Source organism: Neolamprologus brichardi, chromosome 12, assembly GCF_056152115.1.
Source record: "Neolamprologus brichardi isolate AB-2024 chromosome 12, ASM5615211v1, whole genome shotgun sequence".
NCBI classification, from domain to species: Eukaryota; Metazoa; Chordata; class Actinopteri; order Cichliformes; family Cichlidae; genus Neolamprologus; species Neolamprologus brichardi.
The window spans coordinates 30,005,039-30,031,299 of NC_142115.1; the positions used below are offsets into that span (position 1 = coordinate 30,005,039).

At 39.1% G+C, this 26,261-nt stretch overlaps 3 protein-coding genes across 3 annotated transcripts; 1 reads left to right on the forward strand and 2 right to left on the reverse strand.

Annotated features, from left to right (window-relative positions):
* Window positions 1–57: 57 nt before the first annotated feature.
* poli (polymerase (DNA directed) iota) lies at window positions 58–8,031 on the reverse strand. The gene is made up of 10 exons (XM_087849311.1): window positions 7,578–8,031; window positions 7,324–7,463; window positions 7,071–7,235; window positions 5,829–5,975; window positions 5,396–5,632; window positions 4,971–5,149; window positions 4,286–4,377; window positions 4,070–4,203; window positions 2,787–3,007; window positions 58–1,457 (listed from the first exon to the last, which is right to left on the reverse strand). The coding sequence occupies exons 1-10, from the start codon at window positions 7,655–7,657 to the stop codon at window positions 684–686; spliced, it is 2,169 nt and encodes a 722-aa protein (XP_087705437.1). The 5' UTR covers window positions 7,658–8,031; the 3' UTR covers window positions 58–683.
* Window positions 8,030–21,222, forward strand: LOC102785694 (uncharacterized). The gene is made up of 16 exons (XM_087849310.1): window positions 8,030–8,219; window positions 8,599–10,004; window positions 10,092–10,187; window positions 10,557–10,809; window positions 11,254–11,609; window positions 11,698–11,841; window positions 11,942–12,056; window positions 12,695–12,766; window positions 12,851–12,991; window positions 13,120–13,233; window positions 13,507–13,580; window positions 13,667–13,771; window positions 14,003–14,118; window positions 14,370–14,508; window positions 20,367–20,487; window positions 20,683–21,222. Exons 1-16 carry the CDS (start codon window positions 8,066–8,068, stop codon window positions 20,769–20,771), a joined length of 3,495 nt encoding a protein of 1,164 aa, XP_087705436.1. The 5' UTR covers window positions 8,030–8,065; the 3' UTR covers window positions 20,772–21,222.
* Window positions 21,090–26,145, reverse strand: LOC148100265 (UDP-glucuronosyltransferase 2A2-like). Its single transcript, XM_087849309.1, has 6 exons — window positions 25,422–26,145; window positions 25,113–25,261; window positions 24,837–24,968; window positions 22,973–23,060; window positions 22,395–22,614; window positions 21,090–21,564 (listed from the first exon to the last, which is right to left on the reverse strand). Exons 1-6 carry the CDS (start codon window positions 26,137–26,139, stop codon window positions 21,279–21,281), a joined length of 1,593 nt encoding a protein of 530 aa, XP_087705435.1. The 5' UTR covers window positions 26,140–26,145; the 3' UTR covers window positions 21,090–21,278.
* Between the last annotated feature and the right edge of the window lie 116 nt (window positions 26,146–26,261).

Here is a 26,261-nt window from a genome sequence, read left to right on the forward strand (position 1 = left end):
GCTCAGTGAAGTAATCCTGCTTCTAAAAACAAAGCAGCCTGTAGACGTTTTTAAGTTCTATAAAAGGTTTTATTTCCAAAAAGCAAAACTATGTCACTTATATGTGCCATGGTACAAAAAAAGGAACTGAAATATGTATCTGAGAACTTTAAATATCATTAATTTGCACTGTCGGGTTAATCTGTAAATCAATGTCTGAAGTGAGGTTTTCTGCTCATACTCAGTGCCCATTTTTAAGGCTATAGTTTAGTTATTACATTATTGAGCTTAACTATTGATCATTGATGGAATCAGTTAATTTCCTCCTTTATTGCTGGGCACTTTCTGTATCTTTTCTGTATATACTTAAACAGTTAAAAGCAGGATTAGAAGTTTAACATACCCCTCCTTTTAAAGTCCCCCTTCCTTTATGTGAACTACCTTCTGATTGGCTGGTGGTTTGACCAAATTTAATATGAACATCTACCATTGTAATTTGTTGTATGATAGAAAATATATTTTATACGCACGGTAAAGATATCACACGATATTAGATATCAATTATTTAATGCTTAGGAAAAACAAACTTTCTGACATTCAAGGTCAATTTAGGTTATAAATTGCTTTAAAAGAAAAGTTGCTTAGTTTGTTCAACAACCCAACATCAAGAAAACTTTCATTTATCTTCGTGACATAGTTTCTCTCTAACTGGGTTTGAAATACTTGAACAAGTTGTTGGCCTGGCTGCCTTTTCCTGGAGCCTTTCTGTCTTTGGACGTCAAGCTTTTTCCTGGTTTCTTAGATGAGGAAGTCTTCAGAATTGGCTTCTGCTGCTTCCACTCAGACATCAGCTCCCTTTGAACATCCGGCGGAAGCTCAGAAAACACCTTAGGGTCCACATTTCCCGGGAACTCGCAGTCAGATAACTGGGGGAATGACAGACCCCCTTCTTCCATGACTTCTTCTTCTGGGAATGCACTTGTACCTGCCTTCCCCTGGTGATTGACGGTGGTCGCTCTGTTGGAAGAGTTCAACTTGTTTGCAGCATCTTTTGTGTCACTAATACTTTCTGAGTCTGTAAGTGTCTCAGGAAGTTTGCTTTTTGATGTGCTGGGGACATCAGTGCCTGACTGGCTGCTAGAAGTGCTGTACAGGGAGCTCACATAAGCAGGAGATAACAGCTCCTTCTGGATGTCCTCTGGAAGAAGCTTGAACACCTCCGGGTCAACATTGGGAGGCAACCGTGTCACAGCGTTAGCCGTTTCGTCAGGGTCGCACCCAGCTGTACTGCAGGATGCATTTCGAGTCTCTTCTACAATGACAGCAGAGTTCTGTTTCCATCTTAACCCGTGTAATGGTGCCTCAGAGCTAGAAGAACTAGAAGAGCTTTGTATGGCGGGTTGTTTATTGTTTTGAGTAATCATGCCATCTGTGCCAAACTGATGATCCATATCAACACCCTGAGAGGAATCGACACACTGGAGAATGAAAGAGGAACAAAAGTGAAGTGAGGAAATTCAGAGTACCACCACACTCCTTCTAGGAAAGAAAAATCCTGCATTACGTAACTGTGCAGTGTGAAAGAACAGCCTTTCTACTGACCAACATTAATTATTTCTTAAGAACCCTTCTAATACCACTTTGACTTTAATTTAATACCTATTTTATGATCATGATGTTCAAAGTAGAGCCAATATGGCCTTAAATACATATTTTGTTTTTCAGGACTTCCCGCTGCTAACACAAAGCAGCGTTTTCATGGAGTTTGGTTACATATGAAGTCCACTCAAGTTAAACATGTTTCATGAAAGCCCATCAGCTCAGACCACATGATCTGGATAAATTATGTCTTTAATGACATTTCGACGCAGAACATGAAGCAAAGTTTCAGCTGTCATTACTTATTTAAACACAGTTCACAGTTTTTCTTCGGAATAATAAATTTGGCACCTAACAAAGACGTTTTGTTGCTACCTAAAAAGAAAATCGCAGGGGTTGTAATATTTTAAGTGGGCTTTCATTTCCTCAAGCATGGCCAGAAATAATGTGCGGACCTCTCTTACGTATGGTTACACACACTTATTGCCTCAAGAATATGATGACTAGTTGTGCTTACGTCCATGCTTGACCCTGAAAGAGGAGTACTGCCAATGGTGGGAATCAGGTTACAGTAGCATATTTTTAGAACAGGAAATCCAATGATTTCATTACATCAATTTGCCTATAATGATGTGCCATGGTTTCCATGGCTGGCTCAATATCTCTGACCCATCAGAGTATGGACAAAGATCCTCTGGGTGTCTATAACATTAGGATGCTGGCAGTGGATCCTCAGTGATCCAGCTACTGCAGATCGTAGTATTGAAATTGTCGAGTGCAACTCTAATGCTGCTTAGTAATAGGAATGAAAGAAAATGATAGATAATTCCTGCCATTCAGACAAAATTAAGAAACTGTACAAATGGTCAAGTCCTAGCTTCTCCTTGTCCCAAAGAAAGGTAAAATTAATTTCTTTGGGCTGTTGAGACAAAATAAGACATATTAAGAGTGACTGATTTGTTGTTTTCATTATGGTTTGACATTTCATAATTAATTAATTCATATACTAATATGATAGAAATCAGATCCAACAGTTTTTTATGAGTGATTCTGAAGGCCTTAGCGGGCAATCCAAAAAATTTCACTTTTATAGGCTACAGTTAAAAGATTTTACTATGTTTTTTATTACAACCCCTTTCATTTTCCTTTTTATGGAAAAATCAAACTAAGATTATCTAACAGTGTTGACAAACCACGTTCCATTTTACCTGGCACTGCGATAAGACGGCCTGGGATTTTTTGGGAGATGTGCTCTGTGAAAAGAACGATGTTATCGAGCCCTTCCCGGTGACGGCAGCTGCTCTGCTCTGCAGATTACTGAAGCAGACGTTAATGAGGGTGAGGTGGAAGGGGGCGCCGCAGTCCACCATCCTGTAGAAGAGTTTCATGGCCAGCGGGAGCAGCTGCATGACAGCATCATCACTGCTGCCTATAGACGCATTAGAGAAAAACTGTTTTAATGGAAAGAGTTTTCCTAACTGAGCTGATTTTAACTGCTTTCATTAACCAACTAATTAACTGATTAATTTAAATGAACATGATTGAAGACATTACCAGATATTACAAAGGCTCAGTAGACATGGTACATCTAGACTTCTAGTTATAGTCTGACCTGGATGACTAAAGCTTTTTATTATGTTTTTGTTTAGCGAAAAAGCAAGAAATCACTGTAAACCGACTTAAACTCAAAATCAAAAAAGTTTATTTATGCTCTGATTTTGACTTGAGAAATCAACTTTAGCAACTAAAGTCTGCAAGGTTAAGCTCCTTCCCAGCGTAGCCTGTTTGTGTCGGGTAAAGGCGCACAGTGAGTGCTTGACATTTTTGTCTGAAACCAGGAATATTCATTTATAGTTAGCCTGAGGGGAAACTGCTGAATGCTGACAAAATCTCAGGGAAAAGGATGTCAAGGAAAAGGATGTTTCAAAGGCAGAGAGCCAGGACAAATATATTTTTAAAAAATGTATACATTGTTTAATATTTTGGCTACATTTTATTTTTTGACTCTATTAGAGAAGCTTTGCATGCTTCACAGTTCAAACTAAACCTTATTTTTTCCTCTAAAAGGAGGCGCTTTGTTAAGCAGAAGGAGGAGGAGCCTCCTGTGTGATTTATAGAGATGACATCATAAAACTCTAAGTGGATGATAAGCAGCTTTTAACAGAGCATTTGGAGCAATCTGAAATCTGAAATGTTGGATCAAAGGGCTCATCTAGAAATGATCTTATTTTGAGGATCTACCATTTAGCAGTACATGTGTGACAGAACATAAGAAAATGATCTGTAAAACATTTATGAGAGAAGATTTTTGAAAAAACAAAATTTAATTATTGACAAGGGATAGAGTGGGTAACGCTTGCTCTTTAGGCAAATGTGTAAACCACTACAGTGTGGAAGTACATTTTTCAAAAATTTATACACACAGAAAATTAAAAACCTGATAAAGCCTCTACAAATATCATTCTGAGCTCTCCCTGACACGTGAGCATACCAGAGCTGATCTTCTGTCCAATGTGGTTGGGGATCGGACACTGCCGGCTCTCCCGACTGAACCACTTGTTGGCCGTTGTGTATTTACGGATTGTGAGCCTGAAGGTTTGAGGCTGCCTGCCGTCCTTGCGCATCCTGCTTTCAAATATAAAACCAAAGGTAAAATTAAGGAAGCCATCCCCCTGTGGTGATTCAGCTTTGAGCTGGTAAAACAGACCTTTCAACCAGACTGCTCAGAAGTTGTTGTGTCTTCTCTGAAACTTCTTTTGTTGAGGACATTTTTTTGAAAGAGTCTTCATCACTGAGAGACTGAAACATAAAGAGGAGAGCAATGCAGCCAAGAAATGTAAAATCGTTTCCCATCAAACATGACTAGAATTAAAGGATTTCTACAGCATATTTACATATTAAAAAGACAGGAATCAATATTATTTATGAACTTCCATTTTTACTCTTCATCTGCTTCCTTAAAGGTCACTTCTGGATTCTTTTTTCTATATTTTAAAACTAAATAACTATGGTTCACTAAACTGAACTGGATTGCTTAAACTCAAAACGCCAAATTAAAACCAAGTCACTGATGTTTTGTTTGAATACTACTAAAACTTATTTATCAGTGAAGTGTTTAAAAACATACAACCTCACACTATATAAGCTGTAGATAGCAGTAATTCATTTCCAATAGTTTCTTATCTTGTAGTACTGCAAGAGTTTCTGCACAGCAAAAATGGGGGCCTGAATAAATGGAGCAAACACCCATTTATTCATAAATCTTTATACTGCAGCCGCTCCCTGCTGATCATCAGAAAAAATGCAGGTTGTAGCTACAAAAAAGAAAAACTCATACAGCTTCCCGACCTTAGCTTTCTTAGATACCGGGAATCTCAGATGTCGCATCCTACCTGAGGGGCCCCAGTACAAGTAACAGGTGAGTCATCAACACCGAGGGACAGACTCTTCAAACGTTGAGCAGTGGGACTTCCAAACTCCTTCGCCAGGTCATTCAGAGGACACAGCTGCAGGTCTTTTACGCTGACCAATCCCAGGGCTTGTAGTCTCTTAGCAGTTTGGTGACCCACCCCTGAGAATACAAGATGGCACCACAAAATATATTGTCAGGCATACTTAACACATGTGACACACAACAAAAATGCATCAGTGAGTTTTGGATAAAAGCATCTTTAATTAAAAATGCTCCAAATGTTAAGGACAACAGTGTAACAACTATACTTCATTAAAACTCAATCTCGATGCATATCATGTTATGCATTTCTGTTCGCCTACCTGCCATCTACTGATGATTAACTATCTTTTAGAGCATCTATACCTGGCACTTTGCGGACACTGCTTAGGCATCCCATGATGTCACTGATGTTTTCTGGGAGCAGAGTGGTTTGCTGGTTGGGTTTGAAGGTGCCTGAAACCAGTTTGGCTAGCAGCTTGTTTGTGGCGATGCCAGCACAGCCGGTCAGGCCCAGTTTGCTGTGGACGGCTTCTCTGAGCTCTGCTGCAATGTGTGAACCTAAAGCCAACCTTGGGTAGTTACTGGCTTTAACATCTGCACCTGAACAGGAAGGGGAAAAACTGTGGGTATGAGCACACGTGATACGGTTTAGGATCTGCAGGTGAGCTGTTCATGAAGAACGAAACTGAAAGCACTATGCAAATATCTCACGAGTTTGAGCTATTTTTACGAGCCATTTCCCAGTTTCAGTGGGCCAGATGTACATCTACACTTGAGAAGCACAAATGTGACTTACTTGGATGATTGTAGACGTGTCCTTTAAATGAAAAGTCTTTAGACTTCACTACCTGTGCAAGCCTTTGTTCTACCATCTCAGTGACGTCCATGAAGTTTTCATCAAATCCAAGCCTTTCCACGAGAGGACAATAAGACATCAGCAGCTCTGGATGGCAAACGAGAAAAGGTAAATATATACAAATGGTTATCAGATGAAAACATCAATTCCATTTACTCCATTTAGTTTCTAATAACAAGGAACACCAGTAGGGTGGTGAACCAAACAGTGGGTTAAAAACTGTTTAAATTCTTGAGGAAAACAATTGCTGAAATGTAGGAATTAGAGATTTTAGCAGTTGAGTCAAAAAGGGTTGTTTTTATTATGAACTGTGGAATTTAAAAGTTGCCCAAATCATGATTTTCTTTAAGAGACGACTCCAAAATTTGATATCTTGTTGCTTTAAGCAGCTCACTATTTAATTTGCTTGCTACAAGCTGAAAATAAATCCATGTCATAGAAACAAACACTAGTCACCGGAGAAAAACGGCATCTCAGATAAACTTTAAGGGTCACATCACCATCTGGCATAAATGGCTAGTCAAAAGAAGTTACAGCAAGGCCCTCTTGTTACCCACATCTCTCAGTCATGTGAAAGGTTTTTACAGGACTGCAAATCAAATGCAGCTGATGATTTTTTCATCACTAAGTGGTGATAAAAAGCATTCAGCACAAATCAAGGATGACTATTTTTTCCAAAGCCAAAGTGGAAATATTTGGCTGTAAATCACAGAAACAGCATATTAGCACAAACACCTTATACCAGCTGTCAAGCATGGTGCTAATCTGGGCTTGTTTTGCAGCCACAGAACCTGGACATCTTGGAGTCACTGAGCTGACCATGAACATCTCTGTATACCAAAGTATTTTAGAGTAAAATATAGCATACACAGCAAAATACAGCAAAAGCCTGGATAAAACTGGGTTATCAACATCATAATAATTCCAAGCACAAATCTACAGCAGAATGGCTGAAAAAGAAAAGAATTAAGATGCTGCAGTGGACCAAAGTCCAACCTGATTGCTATGGTGCGACTTTAATCTCCATGTTTAGCTTGACTTTCCAAGCTTCTTTTATTGCAGCAACTACAATTTCATTTTCTCAGAGTGCACTTTAATGTCATACTGCACACTATGACAAAAATTACTTTATTTACTACAGAGCACTATTTTCATGTCACACTGGTGTGATACACTGCTTACCTGTCATTTTATATGACATCTCTCTGTAGTGTGTGAGGTCTTCTCCTTTAACCAGCACCAGCTCAGGACATTTCTCCTTAGCATCAGTCACGGACATCAGCTTGTTGACACCCCTCTCCCTTGCCACATAGTTACAGGTGACTATGATGTACTTCTGCTGTATACCTGATGATATGAGAGTCATTTGGAAGCTTTGGCACAAATGTTTTTTTACACTTTTTTCTTTTGCAGCTTTTATAGCATGCGAGTTTACCTAACGGGACTTCTCTCAGTGCAGGGTTTCGGATCATTTCCACCTGAGCATAGAAGCAGTCCAGGTCAAAATGCAAAATGACTTTGTGTGCAGGTACTGGCGTTTTACTGATGCTTGGTCCTGAAACACACATTGTATGTACAACAGTTACCATATCTCGAACTCTGAAAGTCATATGAAAGCAAAGACCAACTGTCAGATTTCAGTTTCAGACTGCCTAGCTTAAGTTTCCAAGTTTACCTGAAGCAGCAGCAGCAGGGGGGCTATGTGTCGATGAATCCACGAAACTGTTCCTCCACTCGTTTTCATCCTCCTCATCCTCGCTGTTTTCCATCTCAAAGCTCGTAAATGTAATAAATTTTGCTGAAATATAAACTGCTACAACTACTGCTGCCGTTGTTGTCGTAATAGTTCTTTCATTGTAGGTCCCAATTCAGTTACGTTCAACGTTGCCATCTCTCGACATGGAGGGGTTACTGCAACGCAGCAACTACCAAAAAAAAAGTTTCTATAAATGCATTTTTTTTAAATTTACAAACACAATAAATAAAATCTAATTTTTAAATGTTACGGGATACTGTGTTATTTGAAGGTATTAAAATTAGTTTTTCAACAGTCGTCACGCGACCTGACCAGAACGTATATAAACGAGGCTGACGTCACCTGATGTCGGAGACTCCAACTGCTAACGTCCGTTTGTTAATTATAAAAAAACTGAGGAAAAAAGTGCGGAAAGTGGCTAATGTTTCCTTCCTCGGGCTTTTTTGCTGATATAAACTGTCCCTTCTCACAACATGGGCGTTGTGAGCGGCCTCACTGTTTATACAAACATCCTACAAAGCAGGCGCTGGACTGGTTTGCTGTCTCATTTGAATCATCCAAAGTGGACTTCACAGGTCAGTGCTTCAACTATGCCAACTGACTTCGAACAGCTTGTGCATTAGCTTGCCATTTTACCTGTTAAAAAGGTTTAATTGTTTAAGAAAAACCCCACAAACCCTGGGAATTATAAGAAGCTTTTAAATCGATTAAAAGGGTTTTTAACGTTACAGGTGTAACATAAAAATTAAGCACATTATTGTAACTGCAGGTAAGGACAAGTGTTTTCTTTAAAAAAACCTTCTACCTTGTGTTCTTTAAAAGTTCTATTTTGTCACTAAAGGGGCACGATAGGATCTTCACACATCAAATAGCACAAAAACTAAACGGCAAATTATCAAGCTGTCACTTACATTTAAGTAAATACTTATCCTGTTTCATGTTCACGTTGAACAGAAGAACAGAGGCCTTATACGGGCTGTGGAGATGACTGCCTTCATGAGCTGGAGCGGATAAACAAGGAGATTGAATCTGTGCGGCATGAGGTGGAGCAAGAGCGGATGCGACTGTCACGTTACCAGACTGTACAAGCAGACCGCATAAACAACACGCCTGCTTCCAAGCGTGAGTCTGGGAGTAAAACTATAGACAGAAAAACTTATGGGCCATCGTCTCGCACAGATTTTACTAAAGCACACCAGCGAGGAAAGAAGTATGTGGTTGACAACTCAAAACCGAGGACTGATTTGGAGTATGACCCACTGTCCAACTTTTCTGCAGACTTGCTCTCTTTCAGCTCATTGACAAAGGACCAGAAGTTGAAAAGTAGACAAGTAAAAGACAAAAGTCTGGAAAACACTGCCCCATGTATTGATAAAGAACCATTTGCGTATCAGGCTCCGATTTCCCGATCACCATCTCCGGAGCCACTTGATGTTTCTTCTGAAGGTGAAGACCTAATTATTGATGTTCCTCCTTCTCCTGACAAAACGGGTCAGAGAACTGCTAAGTCTGTAGCAGGTAAATCCTCTCAGGTGACAGCAGTGGAGGTAACGGAGGAAAAAAAAGAGCCTAATTTACCTGATTCTCCATCACGACACTATAAAATACCTCTCTCTTCATCAGATTCAAATAAAACTCATCATTATGTTGAAAACAGCCAAGATTTACTAACTATACGTGCTGACAAAGAGTCCGAAGATCTAAAAAATGGTGGCAATGTAGTGGACTTAACAGGAAGTCCAGAAGACCTTGTAAATGAATGTCAAAAAATTACTAAATCAGTATTGGAGAAGATCCCCGAACAACAAGATCACAACCTGAACAATCCTCAGTGTGACCTGCCCAGTATCTTTGAGAAAATGAATCAGCAGGAGACACCCAGGAATTTACTTTTTTGTAAATCTCCAGCCTCTAACTCATCACGCAGGCAAGTGCCTCAGGACAGAGTTCAAAGTCACAGCTGTTCTGAAAAAAGTACACCCTCAGCAGTGATAGGAAACCAGAAAAAGTCAAGCAAAATGTCAGGACAGACACAGGGAATAGCTGCTGACGGTCCTAACTTGCCTCTAGAGCAAGCAGAACAAGGGTCGGAGAACGGCGAGTTTGAGGGTCGGCATGTTTTGTCAACTTCTGTCAGCTCACAACTCGGAGCCGAACCGTGTTCTGAGCAGAATTTGGTGACGGTAAATACTGAAGAGATCATATTAATCAACTCCAGCTCTGATGATGATGAGGAGGAGGAAGGGCTCAACCATTCAGGAATGGAGCTCTCAGACAGCGACCCAATGGAGGAATGCTACAGGATCTTCATGGAGGCAAACAATGAGGAAAAAGGAACTGAAGAGACTCCTGCTGCACATGTAAGTAGCCTATAGAGACTGCAAATTCATTATGAAGAAATTCTTTTGAGAATGTAAAGATTTTTTCTCTCCCCTCGTATTTCTTAGTTAGGGGCTGTGGATGCAGAGAAGATGGAGGTAAATGTCACACCCAAGGGATTACCAGGAAGGAAAAGAGTGGCTCATGAAGCCAAACAAACAGAGGTACGTACAGTCCAGTCTCATAGAAAAATTGTGTTTACAGACAGGAGATGTCCTTTTTTAAAATCCAAAACACTGTTTTTATTGCCTAAACAGTATTTTAATACCCAAGCCTAACCTAGTAGTTTTTAATAATGATAACAAATTTTAATTGAATAGAGTATTAAAAATAATATGACAGAAATGTGGGAAAAAAATCACCATGCTTGGCAGATGAAAGGTCACACTCAGGAACATTAAAAAGTAGGGTTGGCCATTTATGTCCATAATGACTCCCTAGAAGTCGTGGCCTTTTTTTAAGATCTGTTGTGACATGATGTAATTTGACTAATCAAAGTTAAGCATGTGTTTTGAATGACCTCCTCTGTGCAGCAGCCAGTAGCTAAGAGCAGGCCTCAGCCGCAGGTTTTGGTTCCACTCTGTGAGCCAATAACTTCAGGATTTGGCTCTAGACCCTCTGTCAGTTCCAAAACCCAGCAGGTTCAGCAGAGAGCCTCCACTCTGACTGCTTCAGTTAAAGGTGGGCAGGCTTTTGTTTCCTCCACCTCTCAGAAGAAACCAGAGACCCAGTTTACACCTTCTGTTTTAACTCAAAACCCTGCAACCCTCCAGCCTGTGCGCAATGGTAAGTATCTGTTGGCAGTAGTAGTGATGATTGTTTAGTTCTTAGACACATTAAGAATAAAAAATGCAAGAGCATGATAACGTGTAAATGAGATTAGATTAGATTCAGATTACTGTCATTGAGATAGTATAACTCAAAAGATGAAATGCAGTTTGGCATCTAATCTGAAGTGCAAAGAATGTAGGTACATATGTATATACAATAATGTATACAAAAACCATTCCAATAAACAAAGGAAAGCACTTCATTTAAATTGTGTTTGATATAGAAAGTTTTATCACTAAAGCATACTTGTATTGCTCTGTGTAGCTCTATCATCCTTTCCCAAACTTCTGTGCAAGTTGTGTATTTGTTTTAATTATTGGCACAGTACAAGTAAACCATGTCTAGTATGAGTATGCTCTTACTAGCTTTTCCTCAGTACACATTTTTTCTGTTCCATAGCTTTTGTGAACTATATACCTTTGGGACCAGCTGTTATTGAAGTGGGCAACAGCTTGCATTTGATCCTTCCAGACGGTGCCTTCCCTGTGCCCATTTCTTCCAATTCCAGTCCAGTTACTCCAGTTTTAACTCCAATAAATCAGGTTCACACAAGGGCCCTTGCTATCAAACAAACATACCATCCACATGCAGTTACTCCTATGCATCCTATGCAGCGATGCCGCCTGGCAGCACCAGTGCTCATTCCTGCTGTTGCACGCAAACCTTTACTAAACTCTACTTTTACATCTGCATCTTTACGTTCAAGTTCAACTATTTCTACTGTTCCTCAAAATTCTGGTCAAGCTTCTGCAAAGGTAAGAACTTCAACTAAACCTGGATTGTCAGTACAAGTTAGAAATGCTTAACCCACTTAATAAATATTAAGTGGTTCTGTCCCCACAGCCGTTGCCTGCTAAACGAAAACTGAAGCAGCAGTGTGAGGCTGCCAAAGACAAAGTGCCCCATGATGTTAGACAGCGGTATGTCAACATGTTTACGGAGGAGTTCCTCAAAACGACACCCAATGTTAATGATGCCTTTGAAAAGGTGAGCATATGTTACAATCTCCTCAGTAACAAACCCTAGTGTGGAAAGAGAGAGACATATGTATGTATTTTTTTTTTTTCTCTGATCTTTCTGTTGAAAGGCTCTTGCTGAAGAGAAGACCGTGTACAATCGGAGTGTGAACAAGCTCAAGTATATGAGTGTTGCAGTGAATGCACTCAAGAGGCTGAAGAGTCAAAGCACTGTTGCTGCTAAAGGTGAGCACTTCATGGAAAAAGCTGTAGGAAATTATCTGTTTGTAAAATATCTCCAGAATCTCTGTAGATGTTGGGCATACAATTCATTCACTGTACAATTATTGTACTTTTTGTTCACCGAATTACATAAAATAGTCAAAATGTTCGCCACATTGATAATTTATTCAGTGTTACAGACTTTTTGGTATAATTTATTTAAATTCTTATTCAGGGCTTTAAATAAGGAAATTCCCTGTTGCTTTCTAACTGTACTTGTTAAGAGCAGATGGACCGACATCTCCCCATTCACAGTACTAGCAAGAAAAATTATACTACACTCCTGAAATCGAAAGATACTTGAAACATTTGATAGGTGGCCTCGGAATAAGGACATGTACTACCGGGGGGACTGGATACAGTACCTCAAGCAGGGTCTTTCAGAAATCAATTACCTGTCTGATTAGAGTGTTAAAAGGGATGAATGGGCTACTAGATAAACCACATTATAATTGGTATGAATATCTCGTAATTGTAATTTTGTGCTTATTGTTTTTGATATATCTTGAGTTTTTTTTTTTTTTTTTTGACTTAAAAAAAGATAATAATAAACAGATGTTTTGATCTGGTATATAACGGACATTTAAATATTTGTTTTGCAGATGAAAACAAAGTCTACAGTCAAAAACTGAAAGGGAACATACCTCTTAACCCAACAAAGTTTAAAAGAAATTGTGAGCATTAGTTTGCTTTGTACAAATATAGACTTTATAATTATTAAATATTTTGACAGTTTATGAGTGTTTTTATTATTCCAGCAGATGACATGGCATTGTATGAGAGTCTGAAGGATTATATTTTGACCGATGAAAAGCTAATTGAGAGGAACTATCCTGTTCAACACCCAGAGAAACATGGTTCTGCAGTTCTTTTTGCTGAAAAGAAAGTTAATGCAGATGGTAAGTGGAAATATCCAACCATGCTCCCTGGTATTCCTATATTATTTCACTAGAGGGCGTGCTTAACTAAAGTATTTGGACTCCGGGTTGGTTCTCTCTGTTAAGTGTTGTATTTTATTTGTTAAAAGCACTGAAGAGGATCTGCTGTCGCTGTGGTGCTACATACTCTGTGAGCCAAAGTGGCAAACACATTCGCAAGGAGGAATGCAACTATCATTATGGGAAAGGAGTTGAGAATAGAGGTTAGAAACCATTACCAGGTTATTCTTGACTATTTTATAAAATATTTTGACTGGTGTCTTTTCACCATCTAAATGTTAAATCTATGTGCTATATAAACATGCTTGAAGGTGCGCACCGTCCTAGTAGTCCAACTTTTTAGGAGCACCATACTGATACTAGTTCAAAGCTCTCCTTTTGTAAGCAGCAGCCTCAAAGCAACCTGAAGACTTGAGGGCTGTGCAGTAACAGTTTTTAAGCATTGGCACATTTTTAAAACTAATAAAATTTTCCAGTGCCCGGTGGAGTGGAAACTCGCTACAGCTGCTGTCAGGGAGTCATGGGAGCCCCTGGATGTCAAGTGTTTAAGGTAAAAAGGGGAAGAAAAAAAAGTCCTCTGAGTTAAAGGAATTCTTGTCAAATATTTCATATGTACCAATTTGTTTTGTCAACCAGTTACATGTCCATGATGCCCTCAGCCTGGATGGGTTTGTGTCTACCATCTCCCGGGGTCCCTCAGACAGAAGCTGTCCTGGTGTCTATTCCTTGGATTGTGAAATGGTGATGTTGGATTTGGGGATTTACATGTGGCTTTATTAAAATGTGCAGTTAAATAGATAGTTTTATAAGCTACACTAACAGAATAAACAGCCTCACCTCACTATATACTCTACCTTTAACTCTTGTGCCCATGGGCTTTATGTCAGAACTTATTGGTGTGGAAAAAGATTTCTGAAGTTTGATTTTTGTTTTTAATCAGTTTGCAATGAAAACACATCTTTGCCTTTGTAGTGCTACACCGTTCATGGTTTGGAGTTATCCAGAGTGACAGTGGTCAACTCGAGTCTGGAAGTTGTATACGACACCTTTGTTAAACCTGAAAATGAGGTCATTGACTATAACACCAGGTAATGTGATAATATCTCTGTGCACTACATAAACTATACGAACTCGCTTTGTTATTACAGAAGTGTGGTAGCAGTCTGAAAATTGTTCTGTATAATGGAAATTTAGTCAATGCTAAGTTCAAGGTTTAGCCATTATTTCAAAGATGGGAAAGATTTTTTGCTTTATGACACATATGATGAGGATGATGGAATGAAGCTAACAAGACCAGTGCAGCTGTGCTGAGAGCCCGTGTGACACCTTACTTGTCCAGATTTTCAGGTGTTAGTGAGGAAGATGTGAAGGGTCACCATGCTTCTCTAAGAGATGTCCAGGAGACCTTGTTGAGCTTCATAAATGCTGACACCATTCTGATTGGACACTGCCTGGAAACAGACCTCTGTTTACTCAAGGTGATTTCTTGACTTCCCTTTTCACACATTCTTGTTTATTTTTATTTTTTTAAGTGCACAGCGTATTCCACATTTTACAGCTGCAGTCCTTATAGTTATAGTTTTTTTATTTATATAGCACATTTAATTACAACAGGAACGTTGACTAAAGTCCTGTACAAGAATACAAAATACCTAGTAAAATAACTGATAATATTGATACCAAACATCAAATATGAATGAACAAATAACTCACATTTGTATTTACTGGCTTTTAATACAGCATGAGTTTTAAGATAAGATTTAAAAAGATTGACAGTAGGAGCCTGTCTGATGTGTAGGGGTAAATTATTCCACAGCTCAGGCGCTACGACTGCAAATGCTCAATCGCCTCTATGAACCAGCCTCGACCTTGGTATGGCTAAAAGCAAAAGATCACTTGAGCCTGAGAGATCTAAAGGGTGCAGAAGGCTGCAAGAGGTCAGACAAATACCCGGGAGCCTGTCCATTCAGGGCTTTGTAAGTCAACAATTTAAAAAAAAAAAAAAAATCCTTTTTAAAATCAATTCTGAAGTGGACAGGGAGCCAATGAAGAGAGGCAAGTACCGGGGAAATATGTTCACGTCTTTTAGTGCATGAGCTGCAGCATTCTGGACCAACTGCAGTCTTTCCAGGCAGGTCTGGCTAACTCCAGCTTATAAGGAGTTAGAATAGTCCAGCTGGGATGTAATAAAAGCACGAATCACCCGTTCAAAGCTTTTAAAACATAAAAGTGATCTCACCTTAGATAAAAGCCTCAGTTTGAAGAAAGACTGCTGTACAACTGAGCTAATCTGTTTTTCAAAGGTGAAATTGCTGTCAAATATAAGCCCAGATTTTTGGCATGCGATTTGATAAAAGGGATTGCCACTTGGTCCAAATATTATCACTTCGGTTTTGTTCTCATTGAAGTTAAGAAAGTTAGAGGCCATCCAGGATTTAACTTCACCGAGACACTGATGTAATGGTTCTAGTGAGTTCATTGAGGGTTCATCTGGATATCTTTTTATGTTTTAAACCAGAACCATGGGAGAAGTTTGTAAAACAAAGTACAACACATCTGATTGGTTGTGAACATACGATTTGAGACCTTTTGTTTGTTGTTACCCTAGTCTTTAAAATGTTGTGTTTTCTATTCATCATATACTCAAAGTTTTGCAGCTTATACAAATTCACAGCAACTGGTATTGAGAGAATCTCAATTAGACTCCCCTTTGTGCAGCACATGGGGACCGCAAGGACTCCTTTTTATCTCTTTAGATTAATCCATGAAAGATTTTTAGAACACTTATTAAATGAACAACTCTGTAACTAACTTCATAAGGCATTTTTTTTACCACCCAGGCTGTTTTATAAAAATAAAAAAGTGATGGGGTATTTTCAACACCCTGCTGGACAGGCAGCGTGGACACAGTTTGTGAATTGAGTAATTCGAGATTGAGGCAACGTAGGAGTTTGAAATTGATACCCTAGGTGTAGCTATTAAAAATCTGAATGTTTGAATCCCAGTCAGATTTTCTGAAAATCTTGTAAATGTTATAAATCAAGAAAGAAGTCGCCTACGATTTTCAAATACATGCATAGGTGAATTTGTTAATGATATTTTAAGACTTTGAAACCCTGTAGCCTCAACATTAAGGTCAGAGGTCAGCTATTATGAAAAGACCTAGGATTTTCAAGTTTTTAGAAAAATGTTACCTTTACAACCTTCCGAGCTATTCGATTGGAAAAGATGCTATACACTACTGGGTGTTAGTTTTTTTTTTTTTTGTTTTTTTTTAAAAAAAAGATTGGTTTTACAACACTATAATTTCAGGGTTTTTTTTTTTTTTTTTTTGGTGTTTTTTTTTTATTGACAATTATGCAGTTTAATGTCTCATTGCCGTCTGAAATGAAAGCATAGTAGAAACAAATAATTGGAGTCAAAAAAGAAATCAAGGAATAAATTATTAGACCCAAATGTATTCTAAATTTTTGACTCATCAAAGTAGCCACTTTTGGGAGATATAACAGCTAAACACACCCATTGCGTTCTTTCTAGAGATGGACCGATCCGATATTACGTATCGGTACCTAAATCACTGGATCGGATATCGGAGAGAAATAAAAAATGTAATCCGATCCATTAAATATCACAAAAGCACCTCAGAAAACTTGCGACATGTTGTAACTCGTCGGAGCAGTATCCGTCACGTGATAGAGCGGCTGTGGCGTGCGAGACCTGTCGGTGGTCTGGTTGAGCATTTGGAGCCTCGCTACCAAACCGGCATTTCATCTCCGAGAAAGTTATCCCAGAGAGAAGTAAAGCAAGTGTGTAAGTTCATCTCTGGATGTTTGTAAAGCATTCCCACGTTAAGCTTAACCAATATATGGAGCGACTGCCTCTCTTCAATCATGAGACTGATCAATGATCAGCTTATCGGCTTTTCTGTCGCGAGTTCGTCTCTCTTGTAAGTTTATCGCCCACTTTGTACCAGAAAGAGGAAACCAGCACCAGGATCCTTTTCTACTGTGCAGGGACGTGTCTAACAAAGTTTAGCCAGGGGGCCAGGTAGGGCATTAACAGGGAAAGGGGGGCACAAAGAAATACTTTTCTTTCTTATTATCATTTAAAATGTCTTGCTTTAATAAATAATTATCTGAATCTTACAACCAAAGTTTTAATCTGATGTAAAATGTATAGAAGTCCATTACTGTACATAGTAACTAATAAGTCTAATATACCCTAGTAAGCTAGTACTTTTTCCTTCAGGAATGTACCATCAGTGCAGTCTGCAATTCAGTTGAAGAAAGATGTTGAAGCTATTTAATTATTGTGGAAAAATAATTGATTTCTGAGCTTTTTTTTTTTTAATTTTTATTTTTTTATGCGTGCGTTAAATTAAAGTTGATTATATCGACTAAGCATCACGAGACTGAGGGTGCTTAATATTTCTGAGTACTCTTTAAAATACCAGAATAGGGAGGTTGGTGCAGGTTTAAGTGTATTAGATTGATCAGTTTTGCTGAACTATGAAATATTTGGGGTGCAGTGTATTTTTTGCATACAGGTTTAACAGAATAGCTTTAGTTAAAACTTGAGTATGAACTTAAACAAAATGCAGCAAGATATTAAAAAAAATAGTTTTATTGATTAAGAAATACACTATCGTATTCGTATCGGCAGATATTCAAATTTATGATATCGGTATCGGATATAAAATTCACCCTTTTGTCCAGTTCAACCCAAACCAGCTTGATGGGGTTTAAGTCTGGAAGCTGTGCTGGCCACTCCATGTTTTCAAGCTTACAACCTTGTTCGTTCTCCTGAGGTACTTCTAGCGTAGCTTGGAACTATGTTTTGGGTCATTATCTTGCTGTAGGATGAACCCCTGACCAACTAGGCGCATACCAGACGGTACTGCATGGTGCTGCAGAATGCTGTGGTAGCTGTTTTGGTTCTGGGTGCAAAACAGTCCCAGACCTTCACACTTCCTCCTCCATGTTTGACAGTTGATGCCACCACTGTGGAACGATCCTTGCACCTACTCAATGGTGTACAAATCCTGTGTGATGAAGCCAAGATTTCAAATCCATTTTCATCAATCCATTATACTTCCAGTCTTCAGTAGTCCAATGGCGGTGTTTCATGGCCCAGCCAAGCCTCTTTGTCTTATTCTGAAATCTCAGCAATGGCTTTCTTGCTGCAATTGGTCCTGTCAAACGTGCAGCTTGAGGTCTTCTCTTCACAGTTGTAACTGAGACTTAATTACTACGACCACTATTAAGCTGTGTTTGAAGCTGATGTCCTTTGAGCAGCCTATCAGCTGTTAACACTCAGAAACTTGTCCTCTGATTCAGTTGTGGCTTTGGGTCTGCTAGACCTCTTTCTGCCAGTTTTCTCCAGTTTCTGAGTGCCTTTTGATAGTAAAGGAAACTGTACGCACTGACATTTTGACTTTCCTTGCAACTTCTCTGTAGGAAAGACCTATATTTTTAAGTGTTATGATGGTCTGTCCCTCTTCCATTGTTAATATCCTTTTCTCACCATTTTTGTAGAAACACAGTACTTTCTGCAGCACAAAACTGTTCAGCTGATGCTCACGAGGGTATGGTATCACAGTGTGTTCCAACACTGCTTTTATGCAGACAGGATAGTTGCAACTAATCCAGAAAAGTTGAAACACCTCCAGCTTTCAAGGCCTGATCAACCTCCGCTGCTGTAGAACAGCTTTAAATTATTAACCCATTTTATGTTCCCTGAAAAAGGCCTTTTTGTATAATTCTGAAATGGACATTATTTTTCTGTTTTGGGAAACCTTTCTTCCTTCCTTTTTTTTTTTTTTTTTTTTAAATAACCTTTAGCAGTTCAACACTTTGTACCATTTCAACCTATTCATTGGACTTGAACAACATAAATTGCAGTAAATAACAGAGAAATTTGGGTGTTCTAAACTTTTGACCGGTAAAGTATTTCAAACACATAATTGACAGAGACCAACAGATATTGAAACTACATCATGGTCTGGTTGTCTTGTATACCCTAGATTTAATTTTTTTGGACAAAAGGGTCCAAATGTCATAATACAGTAATCTCACTTCATTTCTCTCAGATGTCCTCCAAAAGTATTTTATTTTGACCATCTTAATTGCACTATAGTGGTCCCTCGTTTATCGCGGCAGTTACATTATAGGTGAAATCTGCAAAGTAGCCAACTCTATAACTTATTATAGATGTTTTAAGGCTGTAAAACCCCTCACTACACTTTTCTTAGACAGGCATGAACATTTCCACTTTTTCCTCTTAAACACTCTCAAGCTTAAAACCTTTGTAGAAAAATAAGTCCAGTATTAAAGAATGAAACCAAAGGCCCTTGCAGGCGCCTTTGACAGTGCAAAACGTTTCATTGACATTATGTTTGTAAGTTTTCTCCCCAACAAACAACAAAGTACAGCACTTTAGTCACACTGGTAGAAATTGAAAATTTATGTAAATTTGACAAGCTGAACGCATTCTCTACTGGACAGCAGACACGGCACGGGATTGACAATGGTCTACAGCCAATCAAAAAGCCTGCAAAATTGCACACAAAATCCGCAAAACTGCAGAAGGTGAACCGCGTTATAGCGAGGGACCACTGTATTTCTAATTACCCAAACCAAATTTTTATCTGAAGTTTTCACCACCAGGTGGCAGCACATTACTAGAAAGTCTTAATGTAATGTAGCTACCAACCCCTCTCTTCAAGTAGGAAAAAAGTCACCATTTGCCCTGACTTAAGCAAATCACATACAGGAATTGTTTTTGTATGAAAAGTTTCTCACAAAAAGCTACCTTAGCAAACATATATATGAACTGGTAGAAACAGGAAGCAGTCTCATTAACAAAAAGAAAAACAAAACAAAAAAAACAACAAACGACAAACCCTATAAAGCTGCTCTGAAAGCTGCTCCAGTGTTATTTTCTCCTGAACTGAGCATGGTGTTGTTCTGGGAGGATCTAGTGGTGATGACGGGGCCACCATCAAGGTGTTTCATCCACTGTCCCTTTGGCTAGAAGGCCAGTACTTCCTCTGACTCTCCATTATGTTTCCTACACCTTTCAGGGCAGAGAGCATGCTACATTGAGTCACTGCACCATTTTATGGCACAAAGTGGTATTACATGAAAGTACTGCTGGGTCCTATTTCAGCTTCAGCTTGTAGATCCTCTTTAAGTGTTTTGGGCAGTAAGATTCACTGGTTACTTCTCCAGATTTTGTTCATATTCTGTAGCTATAGTTCATGTTGAAAGTAAAACAGAGTAATTTATCAAGTTTGAACCAATAAGAAAAGCTTGAGATATCTTCCTGTTTACTGCAGCTGCTCCACGGGATGGTGGTGGATACATCGGTAGTCTTTCCCCACCGCCTGGGCCCCCCTCACAAACTGACCCTCAACAAGCTCACAGCTGAATACCTCAGAAGGATCATTCAAGAGAGTGGTGGGTTACCACTATGCAAATGGTTTATCTGTTACTATAATATCATTACGTTCCAAATAAAGATGACTTATTAATATGACTTATAACATTAAATGCCACAGACTCATGCAGCAGATATCAGATTTATTGCTGAAGATATTGACTTCAGTTGCATTAAAAAAAATTTAAAGATTTTTTTATTTTTTTCCCCCTTAGTTTGTGGCCATGACACTGCAGAAGATGCTACTGCCTGTATGGAGCTGATGCTGTGGAAAGTCAAAGAAGATGGAAAATTGAAAAAATGATGGAAATAAAATTATTCCTGTACACTTCATGTGGGGGGAGGGGGAACAAATACTAGCTGTGACTCAAATGTATTATTTTGTGTAAACCTCGTTCAGGACACGGAGGGCAGTTTGTTTTTTGTTAGTGTGATTTATGTTAATGAGTTCTGTATGTAAAATTTCAATTTGGAGCCCATCTTCCATATTTGTATAAATGTTGACCACATGTAGTGCCAAGAGGACCCACAGTGGTGACTTTTCATGAGTAGTACTCAAGTAAAGGCATAGAATGAATTTTGTGTTTTCCTTTCTTAAAAAAGCAAAACTCAACAGCCAATCATTCAGCATTCTGTTTTTAATGTGGGATTAACTTCAGGTACACTTCTGCAAATCATTACACCTGTCTTCAGTTAAAGTAATCAGTGGTGATGCAAAAGGTTGATGGGAAACTCAACATACATGAAAGAAAGTCTCATGTAGGTAACAAATATTGTCCCGGCACAACACTGTCAGCACCTTTTTCAGTTGTTATTCAGCCTTCCTTTTTGTCTTTCCTCTCCTGACACAGCACTTGTGCAAACAGAAACTGCAGGTCTTGATGAAGATGAATATGAGGAGTAGAACTATAGTGAGGATGAAGCCCAAGACATCCAGGCTGTGATACTGGTACCAGGTGAGCTCATGGGCCTGGACCCTCAAGTGCTTGGCCCCTTTGTTTCTCAGCGTGAACTCGATCCAGAATACTGCCTCTTCCAGAGCACTCATGGGTCTGTCGTGGTGGATGCTGGACAACCGCATAACATTTTCTTTGTACCTGTGAATGTGTATATAAATGAGAAAAAGAATTGTAAAAATAATTATCATTCATTATGGGGCGATCGTGGCTCAAGAGTTGGGCGTTCGCCTAATAATTGGAAGGTTGCCAGTTCGAGCCCCGGCTCGGACAGTCTCGGTCGTTGTGTCCTTGGGCAAGACACTTCACCCGTTGCTTACTGGTGGTGGTCAGAGGGCCCGGTGGCGCCAGTGTTCGGCAGCCTCGCCTCTGTCAGTGCGCCCCAGGGTGGCTGTGGCTACAATGTAGCTTGCCATCACCAGTGTGTGAATGGGTGGGTGACTGAATGTGTAAAGCGCTTTAGGGTCCTTAGGGACTAGTGAAGCACTATACAAATACAGGCCATTTATCATTTCTTTGCTTTTTCATTAATGAAAAAGCCATAAAACTCTAGAAATTTGTATACAGAGGTCATTAAAGTTTTTCTCTCGCCCCACCCGGTCGCAGCAGATGGCCGCCCCTCCCTGGACCTGGTTCTGCCGGAGGTTTCTTCCTGTTAAAAGGGAGTTTTTCCTTCCCACTGTCGCCAAAGTGCTTGCTCATAGGGGGTCATATGATTGTTGTTTTTTTCTCTGTATCTATTATTGTACGATCTATTGTGCAATATATATTGCTGTTGTGACTTGGCGCTATATAAATAAAATTGAATTGAAAGTTCAGCTCAGCAGGGCTTTCTTGTGTTAGCTGGCTTCAAGGAAAAATGGTTTAAGGTAGATTCTTCATGTTTCATACTCTGAGCCTGCTCCATTTTTTTCCTTTTAAAGCCACTTTTCAGTGCCTAATTTAAAGTGCAGATAGTTCAGAGAACTCACAATTTGTCATTAATGATGGTGTTGACTGCATCTCTTAGGTCCTCAGCTGTCATGATGTTCAAATTGAGAATAACTGCAGTTCCTTTTTCCTTCATGTGGATCATGTTGTCTGGCTGGTCACCGAACACGGGTATGCCCACCATGGGAACTCCGTGGTAGATGGCTTCATAAATCCCATTTGTGCCTCCGTGAGTGATGAAAGCTCTAGTTTTAGGGTGACCTAACACATGACAAATAACCGTGTGACATTGAAAGTTAGTTTTTCACATGTGAAAAAAAGGAGAATTTCAAGAACCTGGAACAAGTGCTTTGAGCCAAGATTGATTTGCACGTTCTAATACCTCTTTGCATTCAACTAATCTTTAGTGCAACCTCTTGGAGAAAAAGAACTAGCCAGGGTAGATTTGCACAGGGTGCAATATGTAATCAAGATCACATCTGCTAGAAAAGTATAATTGATCAAATTTCCTTTTGTTAATAAACAGAATGCTCACAACCTGCATTTAATGTTGAATGCATGTTTAATTTATGTCATTGCAGATTTAAGAAAGTCTGTGTTTAGTACCAAGTTTACGTACCCAGGAGGTCATTCTGAGGGATCCAGTCATATATTCTAGTGTTGGCACTCAAGGTTTCTGGTTTTTCTCCTTTGTACCTCCACACCACCTGTAAAAGTAACATTTCTTACTTTACATTTTTTTCTTTTGTAGTATACTCACAGCCCAGTATATTTAAGTAATATATCACAACGTATTATGGAAAAACTAGAGAATGCATTTCCTGAAGAAAATGCAGTGTGAATGCTGATAGTTGAAGCTTTGAGCTGGATTGTGATGATTCCTGAATGTTAAGTTAAAAATGTTGAATGAGCTGAAGAAGAGAATTTTTCACCTGAAAATAAGTGCTAAACAGTTGAAAGCTGACACAGAAGAAGTTTCAAAATTGAAAGGTAGCTCAACATGTTTAAATACACATTAGAAAAAGCTGAGTAATGACAAAAGAAAATTTAGAGTCAGAAAACATCTGAATGAATATTGAAATCTGATATTCTTTAAATGACTTGGAAGTACATATGTGAAATGTCAAAAAAAATGAATCAGAACAAATCTAGATGAGTGTTGACAGCTTATATTCCTTAAAAGGTAGAAGAGTGGAATTATGTATTTTAAATGTCTAAAATCAAGAAGCACAAATGGGAAAAAATGTTTCTGCATCTGTGCACATATCTGTCTCTGTGTTTGTGTGTGTCTGTGTGTGTTCATGCATGTGTGTGTCAAAGTAATAACAGAGATATTAAATTAGGTTAGATGAGTTTAATTGTGGGTGAATCCACTACAGACAGGTAAATAGTTTCATGTCTGATCATCCAGTCAGAAAAGATGATTCTAAACGCGATCAACTGACTCCAACTGCCCAGATTGGAACCACCTGTCTGCTGTAAAGAAATCCTCCAATGAACAACAAGCTTGAATTTAACAGGTCAATCAGAATGCTCTATCCAGTTGGCCTGCACTAACTACTGGAATACTATTACTCTATAGCAAAACCAAGTCAAATCTCCCTGTCCGCACCTGTTGAAAAACTGCTTCTAAATCCAAAACCGTAACTCCTATCAAAAAGACCCTTTGAACCGTGAGGACATGTCTACACAACAGTGTGTTTTTATGTTCCTGGTGTCAAAAATGGGTTCACAGGAGCAATTTAAAAAGTGGGGTCATTCCTGCTGTTGATACAAATTTCTGACAGACTGATTAATTTCTTACTTTGGACAGAAAAGCCCACAAATAGTAACTGAAAGTCGCTGCAGTAAAGGCCTGGCAGAGCATTAAAAAGGAGGTAACCCACTATCTTGTGATTTTCTTGACTTCAAGACTTCAAGCTGTCATTGCCAGCAAATGGTTTTCAAACAGGTATTAGAAATTAACATTTTATTTTCATTTTTATTCAATGTAATTTGTCCAATTACTTTTGAACCCATGAAATGATGGGATTGTGTGTTTTCTTTTTTTTTTCTTTTTTTAATGCTTTAGTTCCTCACATTTTCATGCAATGTATTTGCATTAAAGCTGAAAGTCTGCACTACAATGGCATCCGCATTTAAAATTACAAAAGCCAAATTAGAAAAAAGATGTCTCTGTCCAAATATTAATAGACCTAACTGTATATTGAAGCGTGAGGTTAACTTGTCATTAGAAATCATCAGCTGTTGACAAAGTCAGATTTTTCACACTCTGTATTAGGAAGAACAAACATAAATATTGTGGAAATAACATGGAAACTGGGCACTTGCATGTTGAAATGTCCACAGTCTGCAATGTCATTAAAAATTTTTTACTTTTGGTAGAGCACTCTGAAACTGGTTATCTAAATCATGAAAAACTACTCCATGCTTTCAGCGTTTGAACAAACTGATTACAGTTGGCACAAAGATTATCCTCTGACCTTTTGTGGGATCTGAGCGAGGCCTGAGGCTATCATGTTGGCCTTCTCCTTGGTGACGTTGTTGATTATGGATCCTAAAGTGAAGATCACAATGCCATCATCTCCAGAACTCTGCACAAATTCCTCCAGATCCTGTAACAAGTCAAATATTATCCCACTGCCAGCCAATCAGCTGTTTTCTCATTTTTGTTCAACATTTTGATGGCTTCACTGCTCCTGGCAGAAATATTCTGTGATGTAATGATTAATTAGATGGTAATAGTTGAGTGTCCTTACCTCTGGTAAAGGTTTAGCAGGTCTGCAGTGGATCCCACCAACATATTTGAAGTTGGGGGGGAAAGGACGAGGGAATTCAAAATCCCAGTAGGTTCGGATTAACCAGATGTCTGCTTTACTCATCAACTCACAGGCACTGGTGGGAGTTCCTGTTGCAGAGCAGAAGTAATGGACATCAATGTATCACCAATAGTTTATGAAAGGCATCATATTTTCTTAATTAGATCTGATGGGATATTAAAAAACTGTGCTTGTATTATTAGCAGATTTCAAATAGTTTAAGTCAGTGCTTCATGTCTATTTGCTCACCTTTGACATCAGAGTAATATCTGTCTAATACGTTCCAAAAAGTGTGATCAATCATGATGTCTTGGAGAGCGTAGAAGAGAAAGTTCCACACTCTCTCTGAGAAGTCCATCTTATCTGTGAGTTTGCTCATAGCACCGGGAACAAAGGATGGTGGAGCAGGCATCTGACCACAATGCCTCTCCCAGTTAAAAGCTAAGGAGCAGCGCAAGGAGAAGACGAGTGGAATCCCCAAAATATCTGCTACTAAGTCACTGCCAGCTTTGATGGGGTCCGCCAAGAGAAGATCGTAATTTCCCTCTTTCAACTTCTTCATGATGACTTCTGATTTCACCACACCGTCCAAATACTGAAAAGAAACCTGAATGTGTGTGTTCACATATTTAACGAGTCTGGTGAAGATCTCCCAGTAGCTCATATAATCCGACTCGTATAAGGTGAATTGGAGGAACTCTTCAAAAAACTCTTTTATAGTCTCCAATGAGAAAGAGGCATTGAAGGGCTCATAGTGAAAGCGGGCGGGTTCATTGGTGTTCATGTACATTGATGAGCTCGGGACCAGTACAGTTACCTGGTGTCCCCTGTCAACCAGCGTCTCCAGAACAGGCTTCATGTTTATCCAGTGGCTGCCATCAGTGTACCACACCAAAATATTTGCTCCATTTGCACTCCATGTCGCACAAAGTACCAGCAGGATGCAGGCAGAGAGACGCAGATCCATGGTGTCTGAATGTCAGCAGGAAAACTACCCGTGCTCTGATTCTTTGGTGAAAGTATATCAGGAAAGATAATTATTAACTGTGCTATCACAATAGGTTAAAGGGTAGTGATAATGATGTGGAT

Bases quoted from the DNA above. Each gene is read 5' to 3' on its own strand.
- LOC148100265 (XM_087849309.1), bottom strand. From the start codon at position 26,139: ATGGATCTGCGTCTCTCTGCCTGCATCCTGCTGGTACTTTGTGCGACA. The intron at 23,061-24,836 runs GTCAGAGGATAA...TTACTTTTACAG, and splicing joins TCGCTCAGATCCCACAAAAG to GTGGTGTGGAGGTACAAAGG. The intron at 22,615-22,972 runs GTACGTAAACTT...GTCATGTGTTAG, and splicing joins CCCTCAGAATGACCTCCTGG to GTCACCCTAAAACTAGAGCT.
- poli (XM_087849311.1), bottom strand. From the start codon at position 7,657: ATGGAAAACAGCGAGGATGAGGAGGATGAAAACGAGTGGAGGAACAGT. The intron at 5,150-5,395 runs GTATAGATGCTC...TTGTATTCTCAG, and splicing joins CAGTGTCCGCAAAGTGCCAG to GGGTGGGTCACCAAACTGCT. The intron at 3,008-4,069 runs GTATGCTCACGT...ATGCGTCTATAG, and splicing joins TGGACAGAAGATCAGCTCTG to GCAGCAGTGATGATGCTGTC.
- LOC102785694 (XM_087849310.1), top strand. From the start codon at position 8,066: ATGTTTCCTTCCTCGGGCTTTTTTGCTGATATAAACTGTCCCTTCTCA. The intron at 13,581-13,666 runs GTAAAAAGGGGA...TTTGTCAACCAG, and splicing joins CTGGATGTCAAGTGTTTAAG to TTACATGTCCATGATGCCCT. The intron at 14,119-14,369 runs GTAATGTGATAA...TTACTTGTCCAG, and splicing joins GTCATTGACTATAACACCAG to ATTTTCAGGTGTTAGTGAGG.